At 39.7% G+C, this 26,249-nt stretch overlaps 1 protein-coding gene across 7 annotated transcripts in view; it reads left to right on the forward strand.

Moving 5' to 3' along the window:
* dock10 (dedicator of cytokinesis 10) overlaps positions 1 to 26,249 on the forward strand; it is a 65,263-nt gene that overhangs the window by 11,115 nt on the left and 27,899 nt on the right. For 4 of the 7 annotated variants that reach the window (XM_086261583.1, XM_086261582.1, XM_086261586.1 and 1 more), the window contains exons 1-4: positions 8,502 to 8,977; positions 20,579 to 20,698; positions 24,069 to 24,158; positions 24,912 to 24,994. In XM_086261583.1, coding sequence (XP_086117709.1) covers positions 8,819 to 8,977; positions 20,579 to 20,698; positions 24,069 to 24,158; positions 24,912 to 24,994 — 452 coding nt within the window. In that variant the 5' untranslated portion in view covers positions 8,502 to 8,818. Of the gene's footprint in view, positions 1 to 8,500; positions 8,978 to 15,446; positions 15,606 to 20,578; positions 20,699 to 24,068; positions 24,159 to 24,911; positions 24,995 to 26,249 lie in introns of those variants that run through there. The other 3 variants (XM_086261581.1, XM_086261585.1, XM_086261584.1) reach the window with 3 other exon arrangements.

The following is a 26,249-nucleotide window of genomic DNA, read 5'->3' on the forward strand; positions in this document are numbered from 1 at the left end:
CTATTTACTCTGGTTGTGCCCAGCAATAATCCCGCCTTACTGTTTACACCATTTGACAGCAAAATAGATACCAACATAAATTCACACACAAACTGACTTAAATGGAGTTTTTAATGCCAGTTTATAATGGATTGTAAGCAGCATTAAGCTGCATTTAATCAAATTAGGAATCTGTTATAAAGCTACTTTTTTTATGGTGAATAAACGGACAATCATTTAAAAAAAGTCCAACAAAGTTTTATCTTTAAAATAAATTGCTTCTCACTTTGGAAAGTAGCAGGAATTTTTCACTCCCATGAACCAGTTAAATTACCACAGAGACTGTAAACAGGGTGGCTTGTAGTTTCCACAGCTGATTAGAGTTTACAGAATACACTATTGAGATATTCATCTCCTGGGTTGGATTTTTTTTTTTTAATTGTTGGGATTTTTTGTTGGGAGTTTTTAAAAAGGTTGAAAAGGTTTACTGTCTCGTTACCATTGTTATCTTTGTCACTAGATTTTTTGTTTCAAAAATGAACCTTGTTAAGGTTACATTACGTCATGTCGGTATTTCTGCTTCTTAAACTGAACTATATTTGTGAGCTGGCCGTACCGTAATCGAAGTGAAAGAAAAATAATAAATAGCTTGTTATGGTATAGCGTGGTTTGTCAGATGACGTCACATTGTTCAAGAGTGTTCCATCATGACACAGCCACTGGTTGCTAGGGGAAAACCTGACTGGTTGGCAGCGGTTCCTGGAAGTTGCTGACTCTTGCTGAGTGAAATCAGATGCACCAAAAACCTCCCAGGGTTGTAGAATCTGGACTCCTAGGTCTGATGTTTTGGACTTCAGCAGTCATTTTCCCAGCAACTGCCATCAACCTGCAGCAGCCACTTGCAACCACTCAGGGACTGGTGGCTATCAGACAACTGCTGGAGACCCTTATTCACTTGATGCTTCATTATTACCATGATTTTCATATGTCCAAAATAACCAAAAAGTTAATGTCACGTGGTTAGAGGGAACGTGTCTGCAAAATCTCAGTAGTCAGTCTTTTGTTTTTGGGGTTTTTTTGGTTTTTGGTAATTGCTGATATTAGCTTTTCATTTTCTGTTTTGGATTTACTGGCTTACTGTGCATTTGCACTCCCTAATAGTTTGTGCCTTAACTCTGCATCTTTCTCTGTACATACAAGACACATCAATTTTATTTGGCTTAAATGTCAGCCAAAGAGCCAAAGAGGGAATCTGCAAAAGAAATAGGAAAAGAAAAGCTTGGGGCAGAGGGAGAGACAGAAGAGGTATTTTGAGTTTTTAGGAGGTGGGAGAAGAGGGAAAGAGGAAAAGGTAAGGGAGGATAGCACATATAAAAAAACGCATGAGGAAAAGTCTTAAGAACAGCTGCGTCCTTATTCTAAACTGGGACCTCGGGGAAAGGGAGCAGAGCTGAGTGGGCATCTGGTAGACTGTTAGCGCTGGTTTAGAGGTTATACAGAGGTTACATGTAAGCTTTGTGTAGGTGTCATACGCAGGCGTTCTTACTGAATGATTCATTGCAATTCAGGCAATCACATGGGCTTTTCTAGAACAGTGAAGATTTAGACTGGGGGTTGATATGAGGTGTTATGATGATTTTTCACTGATTAGCCTAGAATGAAGCTGATATTATTTTTCTGTCTATGTCCCCAGTAGCTTATTATCACACTATCCATTGTGCTGGTATGTGTCTCTGGCATGGCTGCATAAAAGTAAATATTAGCTTGGGCCCGATTTAGGATGAATATGGCAAGTTCAGAGTAAGGACACATTTTTCAAGCTACCAGAGTTACAGGAAACAGAAATCATTAGGGATAATTGCTCAAAGAATAGTTACGGTTTCCTAGTGTCAGTGGGCCAGGCTGCAATGGGAGTAGAGTTCGGATTTGGGGGTACTTCAGGGTTTGATTTGGCTAGCCTCAAGAAATCATTAAAGTGTCTCGTTGGTTGGAGATTCCCTCACCTGGACAGGAAATAGGAGAGGCCAAACAGCTGTGTAAATGGTCCAGATAGGATCACAGAGGAACAACTATGACTACTGTGGCAGAGTGGACTTCATTATGTTGCTGTAGCACTCTCTCCAGTAATATCAAGTTTTGATGAACAGATTAATATTGGCAAACCCTCCCCTCTCAGCAGCGAAGGCTCGTCTCTGTTCATGATTAATGTTCTCTCTGTTGGATGGAGAGGCACAATTTAAAGGGGCTGGTCTATTTTTTCTAAGTCACGTTACCTTAAGCCTCGCTTGCTGTGTGAGCTTCTGCTATCTGGGGCGCAGAACAAAGTATAAAAAGCCTTCCTGCTTCATCCAGATCAACGTGCATTATCACAAATATTTATTGCTGAGCGCATAGGAAGCTGGTGACCTCAGCTGTTCACGCTTGACTGCTGTGGCCAGACAAGACAGGGAAGGGGGGAAGGAGAGAACAGCGGGGAGACGTGGAGAGAGATGCCACGTGGGAGAATGAATTAATGAGACACAAGCTGTGTGACAGTATAGCTGTGTGTCTGACTGCCGCTCCGCCTGCATGACTTCCTAATTATATGTCTCTTATTCGTCTTATGATGCATGTTTCCAAATGTGGGAATGAGTGCATGCATGTGAGCATGAAGCAGGGTGGAGGACAGGTGTATGCTGGTTTGACCTTCTAGTTTTATTACCATTAGCTCCAATAAGTGCCAGCTAAAACAAACAGATTTACAGAGTAGATAAGGAGACAATAAGATGCTAAAAGTATCGCAAGTGAAGCTTTAAGGGAGACTTATTTCGCACAGCTAACACAAGTGTCGATACTAACATGAAGAACTAATTACAAGAAGAGGAATATCAGCATCTGGTGGTTTAATAACTTGATGGTAGTTTTTTTTTTGTGAGTGACATCTTGTTATATTTCATATAACTCTATAAACAATGCAATAAACAGAAAGTATATTTTAAAAGTTCAATCTTTGCAGGCAGCTTTAAGCTTTCCCTTTCACTTAATAATGTTATACATAATTACACCCCTGATGAGTTCTTATCTCTAATTTCACACTGTCAGGTTCTGTCTCTTTTATTATTCACTGTTGTAAAGGTGATGGTCTGTTCAAATGCCGCACCTATATATGCAGATGTCTACATGTATACTATGCAAAGGGTTGAAGCGTTCTTCCCAGGGTAAGATAATTGGCTACTAAGAAAATAGTTGTCATTTTTAACAATGCAGCTCATTTTCTGGCAGCTGCTCCTCACTGGCCGTCTCTCTTTCATATTCTCCATCTCATCTGCTCTTTTGTCCCCTCCCCCAAACATCCCTCCTGCCTCAGGAGTTTAGTTCTCAGTTTAAGACATTTTAATAGCTTCCTTTTCTAAACAAACCAGCTGCCAGAGGACCAGATAGTTGCTCTGGCACAGAGCGCCTCCTGGAGGTCATTTCTTATAGACTAGGGCAACCAACAGCAGCACGGGGGTGTGGGGACAGGCATTTCCTCGTCAGCCACACAGGCTGCTGTATTGAGTCATCAGCACTAGATGGCATTGGCAGTGTGTTGTAGCTCTGAAGTCAGTGCTTCCTGTAACCTCACCCAGCTCAGTGCAGAGGCAGACAGAATCTGTGAAAGAGTCCGCAGTATCTTCCTCTTTGATCAATAATTCTGCACAGGCACATTCACAAATGAGAGCTGTGATGCAGTTTTGCAGTTTTGCAGTAGGGCACTATGTTCATCACATGAATCGCTTTACCCTGTAGATTGCACAGGGCGAGGTGGCGGAAAGGAAATCGACATCATTGAGATGGTCTTACAGCTTTGTTAAGAATGCATTCTTTTCAGGTATTGTTTGGCCACAGCTGCTGCAAACTGGGGATAAACTGTACATTTCTGCAGGCGCCTAAAACACTGTTGAAAAAAGTTGAAAAAAAATTTCTCACTTTAGATCTCGTGTGTCTTCCTGTTTGTGTTGTGATGGTGTGCTGCGGTGACACACTCGAGCTCTGAGGTTTTACTGAGAACAGAACATCAGGATGAAAAGCACTATCACAAGTGATATCATGTGATTAGCGTTAGTAAAAGTACTACACAGCGACACCTGAAACTGCAAACATTTTCTTTGCTTTATCTCCCCTTAGCACCTCTCTGCTGCAAGCTCCTTTTCACGAACTACCACAAGTCACCTGAACAAATGTTGCAGAAACATATGTGTGCAGAAAAAAAGGCTCCTTAAATTATCCCCCTAACAAACTCCTAAGAAAGTGATCCCATCGTATTTATCTGGGGGCTTGGAGCCTTAAGAATTCCTCTCCTGACTCTATCCTACTTCAGCTACTCACGTCTTTGAATGTCACAAGTGAAACCCTGCACATGTGCTTGCTGTGTGAGACGACGAGGGTAGTTTAAGCAACAATGAGGTTGACCCTGTGTTGCTGTAGTTGCACTATGAGTGCATAGTCTGTTGAGAGCCAAGTGCCTTTGATTGACAGCATTCTTCCTGTTGTGGTATCCATGGGAACAGGTTAGTGTTTTCCCAACTAAACTCTTTAGAGTTCTGCACCACATCAAACACGGCTGCTATGAGTCAGCCTCCAGCTCTACAGGGAACCTAACTATAGCAGAGCTAACTGCTTACAAGGCAGTGTGCAGGAGTTTTAATGGACTGTGGTTTCCTACTTGGCCTAGTTGGCTGAGGTATTTGAAGTCTGTAAAATGGCTTATGTTTGTCTTTTGCTAAAATAGTTTACCTCTGTGTGTTTGCAGCATGCACACTGTCATTAAACCTCCTGCAAAACTGTTGCTTTGTCACTTCTAGTGTTGTTTAGCAGAGTAACAAATCTGCAGTGGGGTTATAGAGACTGAGGCTCTACAGCTGGAAAACATTAACTCCACAGAAAAATGGCAGCACACTGCCCTGCACACCCCAGTGATGTCATCTATTATAAAAGTTCAAACTTGCACAAAACATAACCCCAGTCACATATAAGCCTACAAAAGCATATGTAAGCACACATACAGTCAGACATACTTAAAGACATATCGCAAAGATAAAAATGGACGGGCACCATTTCTGATTGAGCAGGTTAGTAAGCCAGAATATTCCAATAACAATTGTTATAAAAGGTTAAAAGTTTTTACTTGGAAATCCCCAAAAATTACTGGCTACTGATTAGCTTATGTGTGCTCCAAATAGTGTCTGTATAACTTCTGTTATTTCTCCTAAAGCTGCCGTCTAAAATAGCATTTAATTTCCAAGTTAAATCATCTCTCCTTCTCCTTTAAGACAGAAAGTGAAGTGAAACACCGATAAAGCATGACTCTGTTCAGATGTGCAAGATTAAATAATAAAAGACATCATAGTCTCAAACCAACACGCTTCATTTCTCCTAGTGTTACATGCTTCTTAAAGCATAGGTTTTGTCAAATCGTGGGAAATAAATATTACAAAAATGTTTTTAAACATTTTGATATTTTTAATCACCTTGTTATCCAAAGAAATTTCACTAAATATAACATGTCATTATTTAAAAATATCAAAAACATCTACCTAGACTCTTTAGAGGATAGTTCTGAAGTACTTGTTAATGTAGGCATGCAATTGCTCCTTTTAGTAGAACTGTACTTACAGAAGTGTAATATTTGGAAACAGTTTGAAAGTGTGTGGAAGGAGTAAATGAGAGTACAAGATCAAGATAGCTGTGTAACACGGAGACTTTTCTGTCAACTAGAGGGCATGGCTGTGTGGGCATATTTTCATGACAGGACCATTGTGGAGGCTTGGCATACAAACAAAGCCCATCTCTGTGGTTCTGTGTGTAATAGCTGCGCTGCTATAAGGCATGTTCCTCTGAATATCCTTCAGTGAGAGGCAGGGGACTTGGAAGCAGAGAGGCGGCGGTGGTGGGTGCGGTTAATGTTTCTCTCCACATAGTACATTGTACTGGTCATATGCACTGTCATCTCTTACTGAGTGGGGCATGTTAATATTTGTACACAGTGTGGGAGAGGAATTGCAATTGCATACGTGCAATAATTTGTGTTTTGTGGTGTCCGTTGTGTGTTATATTTAGCTATGTAAAGCATTATAATAATTAGCATTTATGTGGGTGGGGGGGTGTGATTTTTCTGCCACTCTGACACGGTCATTAATGACCTTAATCATGACTTAACAACATCACCATGGTTACCGCCTACACTCTGCAGGGAACTAGGAGTGTGCAAACGCCTGAACCTGTAGATTATGTGTCTCCTGGTTATAATTCTCCTGATGGGCTTATACATACACACACCCAATTATTATATAGTAAAGATAGAATGTGTAAAATAATGTCCCATGTTGCTATTCTTCCTATTGCAGTGCTTGAAATATGCAACATTTTGAGCTGATTAGTTATATTGTAGTGGAATATTCTAGCCATCCATCCATTTGTCCAATTCAGGGTCATAGGGAGGGCTAGAACCTGTTCAGAGAGTATACTCTGGTCTCCACTCTGTTGCAGGGCTAATAAAGAAAGACAGGAAATCGAATTACAATGCCTAATTAATGTACGCAACCCCATACCTGTTTTTGGACTGTGGGAGGAAGCCAAAGCACAGAGAGAAAACCCACGCAGAAAGATGGAGAACATGCAAGGGCCTCAGCAGACCGTGGATTCAAACTCGGCAACTTTCTTGCATTGAGGCAAGATAGCTGTGTAACATGGAGACTTTGCTAACCACTAATCCACTGTGCCGCCCATCATGGAAAATTACTTTTTCAAATCTGCCTTCTCTCCTAATGAGCACTAACTATTTGCTATTATGATTTATTTAGTGCTTTGTATTTAGAAGTGAATAGAAGGTGCTTTAGGCTGACTGTATAGTCTAAAAAGTGAATACTGTAGGTGTATTCAAGGGCAACTCTTCTGTCTATAAAAACAAGTCTGGTTTTATAGAAATCTATGAGAAAACGACCCTGCTGTTCATTTGCTTACTGACCCCTGTAAACACATTCCTAATGAGATAATGGTCTCAAACATTAGTTCGGGGTCTAAGAGAAAATGGATGGTTAATTGTCAATCCATCCATTTTCTCAGCCACTTATCAATTTCTGTGGGCGGAAGGTGACATCCTGGAGACTTTATGCATGACAATTAATTTCACGCATGAATATTAATTGTGTAACTTGTAGTCCCAGTCGCCATAAACTAGACAGTGATGGAGGTCATGCTTTAGGTTGTATTTTTGGTGATTGACATATCACTTTCTTATGAGCATGCGGTTTTCTCAGTGTCTCAGAAAGATCCAGCGAGTCTCATGATGTCGTTCTTCTAAAACTAAATAGGGCGACGATCATAAAGATAAGATTTTGCAAACGATTGGGCGATATCACAGTAGATATGTTTCTTATCTGCTAAAACAGTGCTGTTCCTTATTTTTTTTGTTTTTTGTTTGATTGATTCTTGTCTATCTCAGCCTCTCAGCTAGTAGTACTTTGACCCAGCTCAGCTCCATTTTTCCTTAGTAAAATATGTATGTAACTTTTATAGTGATAATAACTGACAGTAAACCAAACACAAAAGCTGCAAAACTCCTCTTCAACAACCTTTGCCTGACAATAGTTACAGGCATAGTTTCCTAAAATCTATATTTTGGTCTGCTTCTGGTTCAGCAAGTTCAACTGGCAAGAAAAACAAAGAAGATTTTATAATAAGAAGAATTTCAAATTGCTGTAAAACATATGAAAACCATTTTGTTCTGTGAATACACATTTTTTGTTTCTTTCAGTTAAGCCAAACACTGTGAAAGTGGAACATGAACAATAAAGCAAGACCAGATGTTTTGGCGACATGAAAAAAAATGGCAAAAGTGATCGTCACTGGCACTCAGAGACAGCTAAAAGTAATTTAATAGATTTTTTTATGCGGAATACTTCGCTTGGTGTCCCAATACCTACCTATGTGCTAAAGTTAATGGAAGTTCTCATCTGTTCTCTGCAGCCCTCTGCAGACTTTGCCCGTAAAGCCACCCACTTCCCACTTTCCATCCACTTTTCATTCAATAGCCTCTCTCACAACTCCACAACTCTCTCCACTGAGCCTCACTCTCTGCCAGCCTCCAATTTGGAGCATTATGCAGGATGTACTGTAGAAAACAAATGCTTACACATCACAATCACTATGCTCTTTCTTTAAAAAAAGCAACAGTTTATTTTACCTAATCAACCAGAATGTAGGATAGCATATCTGTGGCTTAGCTCATAAACCGCAATAACACAAACTGAGCCAGTAGAGCTCTGACTTGAAAAGGACTGGTGTAATTGGGAGACAAATGGGGAAGGACATAGCAGCAGAATGAAAATCAGGAAAAAAAGATGTAGGTTTGTGTGTGCAGGAGTCTGTGTGTATTGCAGCTGGTTCTGGTCAGCTGACTCCTATTGCTGACTCTGATTTGTTCAATGAGCTCGGCTGGGCTGAACCATGCACAGCTGCAGTCGGTGTGTGTGTGTCTATTAGAAGAGGGAAAGAGAGAGGGAGAGACATGTAAAGCTGCCAGTGTGTTAGCTCAGCAGCATTAGGAGCAGGACACCGGAGCAGAGCAGTTCAGCGAAAACAAAACTGGCAAAGCAGGACTGGGAGAAGTGAAATTGGAGAGGAAAGCTGGGACGGGCACAGGGAGTTTAGGATGGAGCTTTACTTACTGCATTGGGCTTGAACCGAGTGCAGCAGCACTGGCTGGACCAGGGGCTGAACTGAGCTGTTCAGGGCAAACTGCTGTGCCTCAGTTCAGGTGACGCTCACACTGCCAGACGGAATCAGGACAGGCTGGACTTGGAGTCTCCAGCTTTGGATTATGGGTTGCTCGGCCAGTGTGGTACTGCTCCTGCGATCAGTGGGCGGGGCCGACTGCGGTCACATGTGTTCACGACAGGACCAGCTGTCACTGGATGCTGCCACGCCCACCTTAGAAGGTTATACCACTACCACCCCATCTCTGACCATCGTTGTAATGGTAACCAGCACAAGTGCACCTCAAGTTTCCATGCATGCACGTGTGGGCAGTTTGTGGGAACTTCAGCATGTTCCTGTTGTGTAATTGTGTGCTTCATTACAGTAAATCTTTTTTACACATTTTCATATTTAATGAATACCTTAAGGTAAAATTCCTGTTTAAGTTTCTCTGTTTTGTAATATTACCTTCTGCATACTTTTGGACTTCTCCTGCCAAACTTTCCCTCTTTTTAATTGCCTTGGTTTTTTACACCCTTTGTCTCTCTTGCTGCTTTTGATATATGATCAATGACTGGGGCCTGGCTGTTTCCCCTCACAGCTGAGAGCCTAAAGGACGGAAATGGAAAGAGGAGACTAGAGAGGGGGTTGGTAAGGTCAGACATAAGGAATCTAGTTTCTGTGGGAAAAAATCTGCTTTCTCTGCGTATGGTGTACAGAGGAGATGATAAAAATAGCTATTTAAACAAAACTATTACTGAGATGTTGGGTGGGAGATGTTTGACTGAGTGAATCAATGACTGCATGAAAGAATCCATGACTGGATAAGAGAACTGCCGAATGAATGAAATAAAAAAATAACTTGTTTCTCCTTTCTGACTGTTTTCATTACGTGTCAGCCATCTGTTTGGTCTCGGCACCAGCTTGTCTTGGCCAGATTTTTTTTAATTCCCATTGTGATCCCAGTTTCTGTAAGCCCAGTGGAAAAAATGTTAGACATTTGGCAGAAATGGGATCTTTACAGTCCCCCTTTCTGTTTCTTCGTTTCCCCCGTTTCACTCCACTCCATAAACCCCGTCTCTTTTGGTGCCTGTTTTCTGGGCTCTGTAGTAAACGAGAGTCACAATAGTTTATTTTGCAAAATCATCTTAGTCAGCAGATCCCTGTGAGCAAAGGAGCATCAGCTGATCTATTCAGGCCAGGTTGTGCTTGAAACTAGTGCACTCGCTCTGCATTAACTAGTCTTTTTCACCAGCATGTTGTGTTTCCAGGTCACAGTGAGACATTCATCATTGCCAGCAGCTTTGCCAAAATCTTGCTGTAAAATGTGCAGCTGGAAGCCTAAATAAAAATACAATGCCACTTCCAAAAAAGCTGGGATGCTGTGCTAAATGTAAATAAAAACAGATTGCAGTGGTCTGCAAATCTCATACACCCATATTGTATTCACAATAGAACATATAAATCATATCAAATATTTAATCTAAGAAAATTTGATGGCAGCAACATATCTCACATCTCAACACAACACATCTCCAAAAAGCTGGGACAGGGCCCCTCTTCTTTTAACAACAGTCTGTAAACCTGCTGCCGGACATCTGGGAGAGGAATATCTTCCTTCTCTCGTCTGGTTTGGCTGCTCACTAGTCCTTAATAATGTGCAAATGTTTTTAATCAGTGAAAGGTTTGTACTGCAGGCAGAATCGGGACTCTTCTATTAAAAAACCTTGCCTTTCTTACAGTTGACGTGATGCTTTTCTGCATCATGTCTATATATGGCTCCTTTAAAATACATTTGTGGGTGGCATGGTGAACCGTGTGTACAGATAGTGATTTCTGGAGGTGTTGCTGAGGCCATGCAGAGATTTTCTTTACAGGTGGCACTGTTTTTAATGCACTGAAGATCACGGGGCTCAAATACTGATTTTCATTCTTGTCCCTTGCGCACAGAGATTTCTCCAGATTCTCTGAATCTGTTGATGATACTATGTGCTGCAGATGATAAGATACTTATCATTTATCATTTTGATAAGTTTCAAAATGTCCCCTCCTATTAGTACCACTTACTTTTCCAGCGTTTAGTTGCCACTGAGATTTGTTGCTTCCATCAAATTCAGACCGAGTTGCTGTGAATAAAATATTGGTTTCTGAGATTTACAAATCATGCATTCTGTTTTGATTTACATTTTACATTTACATTTTGTTTTTAAATGTTGTGTGGGGTTGTAAAGCAATTGGCAATAGACACCCATACTTATCAAAAAGAAATAAGTCAACCGACTGTCACTTTTGAGCCCTTTCCGGGTCACTGAGGTCTCTGGAAAATGGCCAATGTTTGAAAATGTTTGTTCTGCTTCAGGTTTCTGCCAGTTAGCTTTATTACTTCATATAATTTTACAAATCTACTTGTTTAAGCATCCATCAATGCACCTAAAAACAATAAAAAATAAAAACAAACAAATTGCTTCAGTCTTCATTCTGTTTTGGTTGTGACAAATGTGAAACTGAGGTTTATAGGCCACCGGTGTACACTGTGGTAGGGCCATTATTCTGAAGCGATTACATTGCACAATCAGTATTCACATTCACTTATTGTAGAAAATGTGATCTGGACCAATGTAAAACTGACTCTAAGGGTTATGAAAAGTTTGCCATTTTTTAATGCTGTTTTCAGTTTTTGACTGGCTCTTAAGCCATTTCTCAACATTTTTGGAAAAACTCCTTTGTGACCATGAAACCGATGTCATAAATTTGTTATAAATATGTCATAAATATCTAGAACAACCTCCATCCCTCCACCTCACCATCAAAGTATGACACGTTGTCTCCGCTGCCACACAAGTGGTGGTCAGACCGGGCTGCAAATTCTGCAGTTTCCCCATAGCCACTGTCAGTCCTCTTCATACTGAAGTCTCTAGTTTCTTTGAGTGACTTTCGATAATGTGTCAGGGATTAACAAAACAAATTGGAAAATATGTGTCCATTTGCTGTGAAACAAGAGCTGTTTGTGGTTTTCAAAATGGTCCTCACACAGCTGAATGGAGAAGCTTAAAAAAAGAGGATTTTAAAACATTTGATTTGCATTTTGCAGGAGGTGTGAAAGATGCTCATTGAACCACTAACTCCACACGCCAACTTGCCCCAAAAGAAGTAGAAATGTTGTTTTTCGTGAAATGAATGTCTTCTCTTAGAAGTGTCCCCATCAGTTCCACCGTGTCTCTTACCAGACCATGTATTGCTATAATGATGTAAAGCAGATGGCTTATGTCTGGGTTCTGTTCCTCTGTGCTGTCTCAGCAGCTGTCTCTGTCCCCCTCTTTCTCTTAATCCCTATCAGTCTCTCACACTATTTATCTTCTTCTAAACTCCCTCTCCCTCTCTGTTTTTGTCACACTTTCTCACATCTCTCCCTTTACAAGATAACATCCTCTTGAATCTGTCTAGCAATCTACAAATGACACAGACCAGCTTGTGTACATGGTGTGCAAAGTGGGGAAACCTAATTCATCTTCCTTTTTTTCTTTTTCTTTTTTTTATTTAGCTATCTGGCTTAATAATATGTCATCTTATATTTATTTTCTTCTTTTCTCTTTTAACTAAATTAGACGTCTATGTTCATGGATATGCTTGATGAAAGCAATCGAGTCTAGTGATCTATTTGCATCCTCCATACAGCTGTAGTTTACCAACATCAGCACCCACTCTTCCTCACTCCTGCCAAGAGGAAAAGAAGAAACAGAGGGAGTGTGGGACTTACGGAAAGTTGTTAAAATCTATGTTGAATAGGTTGAGAACGAAGAAAGAAGCAAGCTGGGGAGAAACAGAGTGTAAAATAAAGTCATTTTCTGCTATTTGATGAGCTGTGGAAGCTATAGAGGAAGGAAGGGAGCTGGGGTAGAACAAGGGAGAGGAAAAGAGTGAAAGAAGGGGAGGATGAAACTGCTGCTTTTTAGTTGTGTCGGCATTGCCGACTGGAAGGAGTGCAGCACTAAGAGTGTAATCTGTGTTTCGAATACAAAACATCAAAGCCATGAAATTAAACATGCAACTGGATAATTTTTTAAAGATATCTTATAAATTGCATTGAAGACTGCAAAATAAATTACTTGCTCAAAGTAAAATAGAAGTCTTTGCATTTGAGACCTTTGCATTTCATACTTTTGTATGTGACCTGACTGGCATCCAGCTTGATTATGTGGGAAACTGTCTTTACACTTCACCTTAATACGTGCTAATCAAGCAAAATCAGCTACCCACACCTAGTCACTATCTAGATCTTGTGGCCATAGGTAAGGGTATGAAGGTAGATTTTATGCTTAGCTCTCTCCTTACTACAACAGACCGGTGCAGTGTCCACATCACTGCAGATGCCATGACAATCTCTGCTCTGATTTCCCCTCACTCATGAACAGCGGCCCAAGATACTTAAACTCTTCCACTTGAGGCAACAACTCATCCATGAGATGGGGTGAGCATTCCACCCTCTTCCAGCTGAGGACCATGGTCTCAGACATGGAGGCGCTGACTCTCATCCCAGCTACTGCAAACTCAGTTGCATACCACCCTGCTGCAAACTGGAGGTCACTGCCTGATGAGGTCAGAAAAAGCACATCAAACAAGATGTGATCCTGAAGCCACCATAGTGTAGACAGTTCACCAATTGGCAACACCCAGATATCTAATTGGCTACCTCCCAATCCCAACTGGTCACGGCAGATGGCTGCCCCTCCCTGAGAGTGATTCTGACAGGGGTTTCTTCCTGTTAAAAGGAAGTTTTGCCTTGTCACTGTTGCCAGGTAGTTGCTTAAATGAGGTCATTTGATTGTTAGGGTTTCTCTCTATTATTTCAGGGTCTTTACCTCACAATATAAATTGCTTTGAGCAACTGTTGTTGTGATTTAGAGCTATATCAATAAAATGGAATTGAATTAGATAATTAATAATGCATACTGTGCAAGAGAAATTGCATTTTATAAGTGAAATGAAAGCTTTCAGGGAAATACAACTTGTGCCCAAGTTTTCAGAGATATCCCTGAGAAAGGACAGTTATGTGCAAAAGTCTTAAGCCCTCATTCAATTACATTCTGCTAGGAAGACAGGAGGCAGGTGCAAACATACCTGGAATGCAGCATATAAGACAACACAGCCTAAACTCTCCTAGGCAAGCTTTTGTGTAGTTTATTAAAATAGTCTTCAGGAATATTTCTTCAGCTTTCTCAAAAGTTTTTCTTTGGATGTTGGCTGATCCTACACTGATTCACACTGCTTGAGGGCTTTAGGGAGGCCAGTCCATGACTTATCGTTTTCCACCATGTGGTTTTCCTTCCAGGGATTTTATTGCATTGGCTTTTTTGTTTGGAATCATTGTCATGCTGAAAAGTTAAGGTGTTGCCAGACGCTTTCCAGATAGTAATGCATTGTGGATCAAAATCTGATGTTGCTTTTCTGCCTTCATATTTAAACATTTTAACAAGATCCCCAACAGCACTGTCTAAAATGCTGCCCCAAACTATGACATAGACTCAGCTGAGTTGTACAGATGGCTGCAGGCACTCACTGTGCTATACTGATGATGAGTTGAACAAAAAATAAATACATTTGGATTCAATGTGACTCACTGAAAATGAATGAAAAAAGCAGACAATGTCCAAAGAAAAAAATGTGAAAATGTGAAAACCTTCAGAAAGCCTGGAGAGTCTTTGCTCAAGACCACTTTAAAAATGACAAGACAAAACAAAGAAACGAGAGTTGGCTCAAGACTGTTGCACAATAGTGTTTAATTTGCAACGCTAATAGCACGTCCAATTTTAATTTACTATATTAAAACATGCAGAATTTGTAACAGTGGTGAATATAAACACTACATCTATTTTATTCATGGTCGTCTGCTCTTCGAGGACTTCCCAAATCACCTTCATGCATCCAGTTAAAATCCTGCAAAACCATAACGGTGAGATCCCGTGTAACACCTAAGCAGAGACATATGTTTATGTATATCATCAAATTTGTTTCCTCTTTAAAGATCTCTGTTCTGCTATGAGGTTTGAACTGGGGAAGTCAGTGTGCGTGGGTGTGGACGTTTGCCTGTGTACGAGCAGACGGAGACGAATTGCTTCTGTGCATTCATGTATTAACTGTCATGCATTTCAGTGTGATTTTTTTTTAATGATTGCCTAAGTATGTTTCTATATCCTTACATATGTATGTGTGTATTGGTTTGCAGACAGTCTCATGTACGGATCCAGACAAGCTTTAGAACAGGAAGTTAATGGCTTGCATGCTTTTTTCCTATCTGCAAGTTTTTGTGTGAGCAGCTGTTGTATAACTGATAAAACCGGACAGAAGTAGATAAGATGGCGAGAGTTTGACTTTGATTATATGTGAGTGCATTATATTGTTTAATTGTTACAAAAAACAGAAAGAAGTTCCCCAGTTGCGTCTGTTTGTACAGTTACCAGCGTGGAGGTTAACCCAGTGGTTTTCATTGAGCTATTCCTTTACTTTATCTTTGCTGAGGTGTCTTCGACAATATCGAAAGTTTCATTGTGACGTTTAAAAACAGCTCAGCCCGGCTGATGGATATCTTAGTTGCTGGGGATTTTCTGACTCTGTGCATGTGCGTGCATGTGGTTGTGTGTGTGTGTCGGACATCAAACATCTACTTCCTCTACATCCACGTGTGCTGACACAAACTCATAAACCTACTGGGTGATACTTCCACTTCTAACAGAGCACATGCCCGCAATGTGTGTTTGTACAGTTCACATTTAGTCTAGTTTTTTGGGTTTTTTTGTTCGGTAGCGTAAACTTTGGACGTAATTCTGCTGGCAATGAGCTTCAGGAGCAAAATCACCTTCAGGAAGAAAATAAAGAGTAAAAGAGTGCGATCGGATTTCAACCGGCTGAGCATTGTATGTATTTGTTTCGCTCTGTCTCTGTGTTCTTGCCTTAGTGCCTTAGTGCCTCACATTGTTTATAAGGACTCTTACAAAATGTCAATAATTTCTGTTCAGTAACTTACAGTAGCATCAGTTGTGGTCTTAAGTGCAGTATTTAAATATTTTAATGTTGATTATAGATCACTGTCCTGTGTGTTTTCTTATTAGGTGCCTGTAATTCTGCAATATTTATGGTGTTTTTGATCATTTGTTTGCTTGAGCCAGGCTCTGACAGGAAAAGGCAGTGAGAAGAGAACATGTCGAATTTAAAGACGCGTGAATTCGATGAACTAACTGTACATTACAGTATCTGATAGATGTGATCGGTTATTGGGAGGGAGTCTTTTCCCTGAAACATTAGCTCTGATGTCACATGCGTCAAAATGGAGTAATAGATATGAAAATGTCAAGCTTAATCTACCGCCTACCTGTTGTGTTTCTTTTTCATTTATTTACTTGAATTGCATTTTGATTAACTGCTGTTGAGGGATTTTTCTTTAAAAACAGTTATTAAGGTCAGTTTACTGAGTTGTTTTCAGGTATTAGAACTTAAGCTGGTTATTTTTTCCTATTTTTAGTTTGTCCGTTTTATGTTTTTTGAATTTGTTCACCCATAAATGTTACAAAACTTTGAGTTGTTTCCAATGAATTTTTTAATTCAATGACCCAAATGGCTCAAAATTCTTCTTCAACTAACACTTTCAGTGGCAAACATATTCCGTTTGTGGCTTACCAAGAGCAGGGAAGAAAAGGAAATTTTCATGTTTGAGAAGCTAACAGCTGTACCTTTGCATTTTTGCATTATAATTATTATTAAGAATGTTCTTTGACTATAGAGAAACAAGAAGAAACTGAAACTGAAAATCTAGATAATCAAAAGAACATTAGTTCAGGAAGGATACAAAGCAGCGTGATCTTTACTACTCTGCAAGAATGAATATTAAAACTATAAACTGTGGTGTAGTTAAAGAAGTAACAAGACAAATGAATGTCACAAGTCAAGGGATCACCTTTTGTAGAGTTACACTTTTGCCTTCTACATGTGCTTCATGTTGATAGTCTGCCAAGAAGCCTGTTCTAGCTGTGAAGGCGCTGTAACTGTGCTGGTTGAAAGCCTCAGTCTGCATTATGCATGTGAATCAAACCAGAGATCATTACTTCCTCTGACTTTCTGACCACAGCCTCTCCTGCTCTCACTTTGCTGCTGTTGCTGCGCCGTTACTATTCTCTAAATGACAGAAGCAATTTACTCCATCATAAAACATGTGTAAATGTTATTAATGTGACTCAGTGAGCAGTTACATCATGCTTCAACATAGTTCTAAATATCTTTAAAGAAAGAGAAAGTTAGACAGTGGTCGACTGTTAGGCAGATGGTCTCGTATGGGGCGCTGTGATAATCTGTTAAGTTCTCGTTTATAAAAAAAATTCCAGCCGCTTATTTGCTGGCGTAGTTTATCTCTCTGAATAGTCTGGGGGTTTTTTTTGTTGTTGTGGTTGGTTTTGCTCTTTTTTTTTATCCAAGTGTACTTGAAAATTAGCCTTCACATTTATTATGAATTGTTCTGTGGGGTGTGTCAACGTCTCACTTCACCAACACACTACTTCCTCTAAAACGCTTTTAGATCCTAATGATGTCATGGCACAACACAGGAAATGTCATGTACATAGCTATTTTTCTCTTTGTAGGCTGCTCGAAGTGTGTGTTTGTTATAACGATTTCACTCTGACTGTTTGCGTCTGTATGTTCTGTATTTTGTAGGTTTCTATGTCTCTGTTGTTGACTCTGGCGATAGTAAAGTTTATACCGTGTAACATGTAGCTCATGAATGACACAACCTTGCTTCAATTTTGCCTCTTGTGACCCCATCAGCTAAAGTATGAAGTAGAACATTAAAACTATCTTTAATTTACGTTGATTCTTTGGTTCAGAAAAAATATACAGTGCAATGCAGAAGTCTTGAGCCCTTATTTCTTATTTTGATTCCAAATAGTCAGACTTTCTTGTACTTTTTAAGGTGGTCTTGAGCAAAACCAGTGTTGCACCTACACATAACAGACAACTTAGCAAATTTTAAATAGTCTTTAGGCACTTTATGACTAGCAGCCTGTCACGAAAACACCTAATTTGTTTTCTTTAGTTGAATCTCTTAAAAATGCCACAAATGACAGATGTTGACAGGTATAAAATAGTATTTTTGCATCAACAAGGTGATTCCCAAAATTATAAGCCGAAGCCCTTACATATCTCGTCATGTTGTGCAGTGTGTCCTTAAAAAAATTAGGGGAAACTGGACAAGTGGAAAACAAAAGAAGTGCAGGCCTAAAAAACTATTTGCACTAGATGAACAGTATCTGAAAGTCACATCCTTTAGATCACAGGTGTCGAACTACAGGCCTTGAGGGCCGGTGTCCTGCAGGTTTTAAATATGTCCTTGATCCACCACAGCTGATTTAAATGGCTAAATGACCTCCTCAACATGTCTTGAAGTTCTCCAGAGGCCTGGTAATGAACTAATCATTTGATTCAGGTGTGTTGACCTAGGGTGTTATCTAAAACCTGCAGGACACCGACCCTCGAGGCCTGGAGTTCAACACCTCTGTTTAGATAGAGGAAAAAAAAATCCAGAAAAGACGTGACAATGGACTTGAGAGATGTAACTGAGCCTTCAGTTGATCTATTTACTGTCACCAAGCCTCATCAGAAATGGTCTTAGTGGAAGGGTGGCTTTCAAGAAGCTATAGTTAAGGAAGGGAAACATGGAGAAAAGGGCGGAGGTATGCCGAATTACACAAGAACTGGGCTCAAAATCAGTGGTAAAAGGTCAGATTGAGTGATGAATCCACCATTGAATTTTTTGGTTCAACTTGTCGGCAGTTTGTAAGGAGGAGGTCAGAGAGGAGATGAGAGGTACAACAGTGAGTGTTTTGTCGGTCGTGGTTTGGGATTATGCAGGCAAAAAAGCACCATCAGCTATTGAGCAACCATGCAATACCATCTAGAAAGCATCTGATTGGTAACACCTTTGTTCGTCAGAGTGACAATAATCTTAAATAGCAAAAGAATAGTATACACAGTCTGCATGCCAAATATCCTTGGGCAAGATACTAACCCAAAGTTGCTCTCCGATGCATTCATCAGAATGTGAATGTGTATAAAGCTTTAATAGGAAAAAAAGCGCTTGCATGAATAGATGTGAATGGTTGAATGAGGCATGTTGTCGAAAGTGCTTTGAGTGCTCGGGTAGAGTAGAAAAGTGCTATGTAAGAACCAGTCCATTTACCAGTTATGATTGTGGAGGATGAAAAATTCAAAATGTCCTGGCCATGAAACCTATTTTAATCTTTTAACCAAAAGAGCCTAATCTTTGAAAAGAGACAGACCTTCTATTCCTATTGTCTGTAAGTCAAGAGTTCATTAACTCTGAGCTCAGGTTCACGGGCTCAGGCCCTTTCTTGCGTTCTAACTACCTTCTTTGAATCCTTCCTGTCTTCTTTTTCTCGCTTTCTCATTCTTTGTGTTTGGTGTGACTAACACCTTTAAATGTTGAACTAAGTGTGATGCCTGAGTACATATGACAGGTCTCACAGGTTTGCATTGCATTTTTAGTGGACTCTGAAGAGCATGTGGACAACCTGCTGTAGTTACTCCCAACAAGAGGAGGACAAATTTTGATCCCAGGGATGAATATCTAGTATGTGAAGCTCCTGTATAAATATTAAGGTGACACCAAGCAGTACAAGGCTTCGAATGTACTGTGAAATATTATTTCCATCTGAATCTTTGACTTGATGGTACTGACTGATGAAGTTACTGTTAATTATGACAGATGCAGCTGGAATGCCCTCCTGACAGCCATCTTTTTCCCCAAAGAGAAGAGATTTGGAACATAATATTAAAGATGAAGCCAATATATAATAACCATGGTTATATTTTTACTTCATATTCAGTTCTACTACTTGTCAAAACTCTACCAGGTTGCTGTAGTACTTCTGAGTTAAAGTACTGATACAGTTTACTTTGAACCTTTGCTGATAATGTATTTATAGTTATACTTCAGTAGGGTTTTGAATGCCACTTTCTTACTTGTAATGGAGTTTTATCTTGGTTTGCTATTAATTTGACTTAATTCATCTGTCACTGCTGACAGAGGTAAAAGACTGTTTGAGATAGGCTCCCCTCCTTATCTACTTCGGTTTACTTTTGGCATTTACACAGTAATTCTGCATTTCACGTTCAAACAAAACATGTAGTTTGGCCATTCTTATATCAAGTACATCTAAACTTTTCCCAGCCTGTCTCTGGACTCTGAATATGTATAAAAGTCTGGTAACTGTAGTTAGAGGGAATTACTGTAAGCTAATTTCTTGTTGTTGCTCCAAGTAGGTTGCAAATATCATATATTAATAATATTATAATATAGTGAATGTTGTGATGCCTGCACACTGAGTCTTTTAAGCTCGCTCTTTAAGTGAGCTCCTTTCTGCCAATAGATGTCAGAGTTTTCTACCATAAGCTGAGCTCATAGCTCTTTCCAGTTATACAAAAATGATTGTCGAAAAGCTCGTGACTTGTCTATATTTTCAGTGCATCCAGCAAAACCTTAAGACTTTTCAGCCATTAATATCAATGCACGTTTACACATTTATTTATACTTTCACAAATCTGATTACACACACACACACCTGAATATGCACACACAGATCTCAGTACACACTCACAGATCAGAAGACATACACACATATCTGAACACGTATACATGGATTTCAATATGCACTGCACACACACTGAAATACGCACGTGTGAAATAAGATACACACAAATGCTACAATAACACAATAACACCCTCATAGCCACCTTGGTGTGCTTTGTGGTATTTTATCTAACTGATATCTGACATTTAACCACAAGGAAATATTACTCATTTCTCTTTTTCCATTTGCAGCAGGAGAAGCCTAAAGTAATCGATCCTCTTGACTACGAGACCGTCATCTCTGAACTGGGGGATGAGTGTAAAGAAGACCCTCTCAGAGACCTGCTCCTATTTCCTGACAATGATTTCACAGTAAGTATGATTCACCGTTAAATGTGATTGAAGCAGACATGTCCATGAACCATGGTTTTCTCTGTCTAGTGTCGTGTTTTTGAGGCCAAGAGGCATTTCTACTAAATAACTAAGTAAATAATAATAATTCAAGGTTATCAATACTGAGTTACTGGTATGTCCAAAAAAGGGAGAAAAAAATGACAATGTTACCTCCTTTCTATGTAGTTTCCATGCAGCCTGATTGCATCATAATATGTCATGCATAACTGAAGTTTTGTGGACTTCAGTGAGCTGTTATTGTGATAAAATAAAAATGATGAAGTGGTTTAGATCTATCTATCTATCTATCTATCTATCTATCTATCTATCTATCTATCTATCTATCTATCTATCTATCTATGATACACAAAATTCACGGTTCGGTTCGATACTTTGGTGTCACGGTTCAATATTTTTTTGATACCAAAAAATGTTCATGCCTTTTTAATTTGTCATTTATTAAAATTATAAATATATATTTTAACTCAGAAGTACAGTTTTTAAATTTAATATTGCTGAAACAAAGTAATAAAAAAATTAATCTATCTGATTGAGGAATCACTCATCTTTGGAAAAGAGAGTTTATTACAGAGAAATGTCTCTTTCCAAAATAAAAGCTATACTATACGCTTCTTCTGGGCTATATTCTAAGCAGCATATTAAACATATCAGGTCCCCATAAGGAGAATCATGTGCTAACGGCTGTTTAAATGACTCAGGTAAAGTTTGTAGCATGCGTGCTTGTTGTTTTTGTCTACTTCCACTTGTCTTTGCACTAGGATGATGTCGGTGTAAAAATGCAGTCATATTCGTTGTGTTCCCACTAGTGCTGTCAGCGTTAACCTCGTTAAAATGACATTAACGCTATAACGTGGCCAATCTCCGTTAATCTCTGTTACCGCTGATCGCCCCGTGCGTGGGACTGAATGGTGTCAACACGTTAAGGCACTAGTTCCCACCAATGTAATTGAGCATTGCGTGGCACATCCGACATACTGTTTTACTTTTGTCCATGACGTGCTTACCATCAGGGTCATGCTTCACATGAAAACCAAAATAGTTCCAAACGCCAGATCTGAATGAGGGTGGGGGAGGTTCAATTTCGGGTAGCATTGAGGCAGTTGCAACGAGCTTAACTTCTGTCTCGCTAGCTTGCGCTGCGCTCAGTGGATCTGCGCTCGACAGTGCAGCCTAGGTGGAGTAGTGGAACGCAGATCCACTGAGCTCTCAACACAGACAGCATCGTCAGAAGGAAAGTTGATAAAATAAATGAAAAATTTTGTATTGTTCAATACATATGCATACCGAACCGAAAGCACTGTATCGAACGGGTATCGTTGCACCCCTACTATCTATCTATACATTTATCTACAGCACCTTAGAAAACCACTTTTTATTTTACATATACATATATATATTCATATATATGTATATATACAATTACCAACCCCAGAAGCTAGCAGGCATTTGCACCATTTTATATTTGTGCACAGTAACGATACTAAAGTGTCAAAGCTTTTAATTTGATAACAATTTACTGATGTTTAAAATGCAATATGTTCCACTTTCCATCTCAGCACAACACATTTACTCTCACTATTAGGGCATGTAGCTGTCTTTTCATTATAAAAAGTTATTTATTCTCTCTGGCTTCCTTTAGCTGTTTGTTCATTAGTACCTTCATTTATGTGCTAATGTGTTGCTTCAGATAGAGCCACTGCACATTAAAATGCTCTAATTAGCCGCTTGTGGTAAAGGGATTCATTTCCTTGTGGACGCTAGAGTTGTAGTTCTTAATGCATGACTCTGGTGCTTCTAAAATCTTTGTGGCTTAAAGAAAAAAGGAGTCTTCTTCGATTTTCTTTATCTATACAGCCGATAGTACATTTCGGTACTTGTGAGGGAAACTGGCTGGGTGGACAGTGAGTATTTGTCAGTGTCGAAAGAAAGGCAGTCCACTCAGCATATGGCTAGATGATTGGACAAAGGCAAAGTGCGTCTCCTTTCATGCAAAAACATTCAATGCTGACGTTTTTCATGGATCATAAAATGTACATTTTTATTAATGAAGCTGTTTGATTCTCATGTGAGATTATTAATTGTAAGCCCAAGCAGGGCTGATAAAGGGAATGCATATTAGATGATTTGACTTGAATTATTCATATTCATGGCAATAAAGCTGACCAGAAACAATTTCATTACTACATTAACAGACCAGCTTTTTGCTTAGTCTTATCTAAGCTATAAATTGCTATAAGGAGTCCTGATAGGTCTGAGAGTCTGCCACCATGGGGCTATACTTGTGCTCCACAGTGGTGCTTCAAGCTAAATGGTAGCATCAGCAGGCTGATGTGCTCATAGTGGGAAATGCTTGTGTTGTGTTTACCTACAGCATCGTATATGCTGAATGGCAGCATGTTGGAGGCAAAAAGAGTAAGTGTATTGTGACGCTATTGAACCAGCATTAGTGTTTACCCACTACAGGAATACACACCATTCACACCATACAAGTACTTGTGATAGAGTGCTTTCTAACATGGCAGAGCAAATCTGAAAAGTGTTAAATCTGAGAATCATATGAGATGGATGGTTCTTCTTTTTGCTCTGCCTGAGATGAGACAACAGTACTTTAAACCCTCGTTGCTGTTTTATTAAACTGTGTTTACCTTACAACAGGAGTCACTTTAAGGTCACAACAGGTCACAACAGGAGTCACCTTAAGGTGGCACTATAAAAATGAAATTGGCTTGATTTGAATTCAATTGAATTCAACATAAGTCCGATTCATTTTAGCAGCATTCCTCTTTTGTCTTGCCTCTCTTCCCTCACCCTGAGCCGGTTGCGGCATTTGGCTGCTCTACTCCGAGTCCAGTTCTGCCAGAAGTTTCTTCCTGTTAAAAAAGAGTTTTTCCTTCCTTCTCTCACTAAGTGCTTGCTCATTGGGGCCTTTCACTGTATTATTGTAGGGTCTTTAACTTACAATATAAAGCGCCTTGAGATTACTGTTGTCCTGATTTGGCGCTATATCAATAAAATTAAATTTAAGTGATTTTTTTAATCACACACAACCTGAACAGCATAATTGAATAATCAGTGGAAAGATGAATGAATAATTTTCTAATATCAGTAACCTCTGTTTACCCATGGAAGTTAGGTTCAGCAGCAGTGATCAGTAAGCCGTCCCATTGCTTACACATTTCTATAGAAGCTGACTGCTTTTCTTAGTCATGTTCTCTACATGAGGGATTTACTGTATAGAATAGTTTAAAATCATGCAGTAATTTTAAATACATTTTGAAGTAAGGTATCCCATCCACCACCTGTCATTATCTACCCTTTATTCTTTCAGGTATCCACAGTGCCTCAGGAGAGACGCACTGTCAAATCAACTGTTCCCGAGGGGGCAGAACTCCACGCTGAATGTCTGCTGGTCAGACAGGTAAGTTGTACGTCTAAGTGTACCAGACGCAGTTATAGACCCTGTGGTTTTAAGTGATGTCTTTCAGGTTCATGGTGGTTAGGTCTTTCATTTCAGACTGACCTTAAAGTAGGCCATCCTGATATCAGCAGAGCGGTTTCACCACGACTTTAAAATAAAGCAGATGTGTGTGTAGATATCAGTGCTTGTTTCAGATCCTCTAGCCATGATCTCAAGCGCTCAGTAGAGAAGTAGTGTCTCTGAAGACGGAAACTCCCCAGACAGTACACTTACACCTCACTGAAGACTAGCATGTGCAATTGACTCTTTGTGTGTGTGTGTGCGTGTATACAGCTAAAAATTGTATCGCTTAAGTTGTCTGTTATATTTATAATTTGTTAATTTGTGACATGTTCAAGGTCTTTTTTAAAAAGGGGAGTAAGGAGAAAAGTTACACGGTGTTCGACTTGCAGGCAGGATGTGAAAGTACCTCAGGCTCTGTCTGTGACTTTCACTGCACCGTACACTCCCTGGGAGAGTACCAGTTCAGCCAAACTGATTGAACTAGACATGTAAAGATATCTTTATATTCAAGATCCCCGGGGAAAGAGTCTTGATTTAGTTCCATTTATTATTTAAATCTAATGACATGTAGCGCTGTACGGCTTTCTTCATTGTCTGTAAATATTTCAGCTGCTCCAGGTCTGTGTTTCCCTGAAAGGCCATCATTTAGGAAATGTAATATTTAAACCTAATCTTCATCCTTTCCTCTAGGCCTGCAAGTATTACAACTCTGATCTAAATGTGGTCCATTTCAAGTATGACGACTACGCCGGAGACTACCGGCTGCTGCCAAGGTAAAACACTGTGGACAAACAGTGTTTGTGCATTTTATTCTCATGTTTTAGCTCTGTTCAGAAAATGTTTAACATTTGAAAACGGAACATTTTGTTATATTAAATGGATGTTATTGTAAAACTATTGAAGTGTGAAGGCATCACATTGCCATACTAGTAGCATAAAAAAGTGCTAAATGTCTTTGATGGATGTACGTCTTCTACTTTGTTGTTAAAATTCTCTTATTAAATCTCCATACAGCAAAATTTTACTTTTGAACAGTTAGATTTTTCTGTGCATTGCTTTACAATAATATCAAGTAGAAATGTGTCTTCAGGTTTGCTTGACTTGACTAATGATGTGCTGAGTTTTTTCCTCATGAACACGCAGACCCATAAGTAGCTGCTAACACTGGCGATAACCACAATTTATTACCCGTAGTTGGCCATTAGGTCATTAGGAAGCACAAGAAGGTGGCCAGTGTTAAGTGAAGTGAAAGTTCGTGTTGAAGAGTGAGGGCGTTCAGCTTTAAGAAATACAAACTTTCAGACTTCCCTTTGTCGCTATTTTGAACGTCAATCATCCGGCCACATCCATTCAAGCAGTTAGTAATTTATTTAAATCAGGCTGTCAGTCTGTCAAACTGAGTTTTGTCAGTTCCAGTGAGACTTACCCAGAGCGGCCCTGCTGTTACTGCTCTCAGCCACAGGAATGTCCCTATGCTATCCCATGGGTTGCCACTGTATATTCTTTCACTCAGTTCACATGACCTCTGAACTGACATCCAGGATGAGCTGCCAAACAAGACGTGTCTTAAACACAAGTACAGTGTTGCAAAAAGAACATTCCACAAAGTTCATTTGTCCTGTCATTTTACAAGTGGCAAACATAACTATTATGTTGTTTGTTTACTGAGCGAACAACTTAACCAAACATTAACGGTACACACACAGATTGAAGATTGAAGTTGAAGTGAACTACAGGCTGAGAGCCAGAGTACAGTTATACAGCTACTGTATGTGTGCGGTTGTCACCGCTGGACCGATCTTCATTTGTGCTGGCCAGTATTAGCATTCCTGTTCCGGTGGGCAGCCCACAATTACCAGCATTTTTCTAAACATAGTCCATCACGAGAAATTGTCGGACAGCTTTTACGACTCTGTGACTTTTAGTAGAGGGCGGTTCCAAGAGCACGGATTGCAGCCTCGCTGTCTGCAGCTCACGGCGCACGCACAAAGGCATTTCGCCCTGTGGCTCGCACACAAAGATGGGCCA

Source organism: Aulonocara sp. 'chitande type north' Nkhata Bay, linkage group LG14 (assembly GCF_057382095.1).
Source record: "Aulonocara sp. 'chitande type north' Nkhata Bay isolate Kocher_YH1m ecotype deep benthic linkage group LG14, A_spYH_male_GT1.1, whole genome shotgun sequence".
Classification (NCBI taxonomy): Eukaryota; Metazoa; Chordata; class Actinopteri; order Cichliformes; family Cichlidae; genus Aulonocara; species Aulonocara sp. 'chitande type north' Nkhata Bay.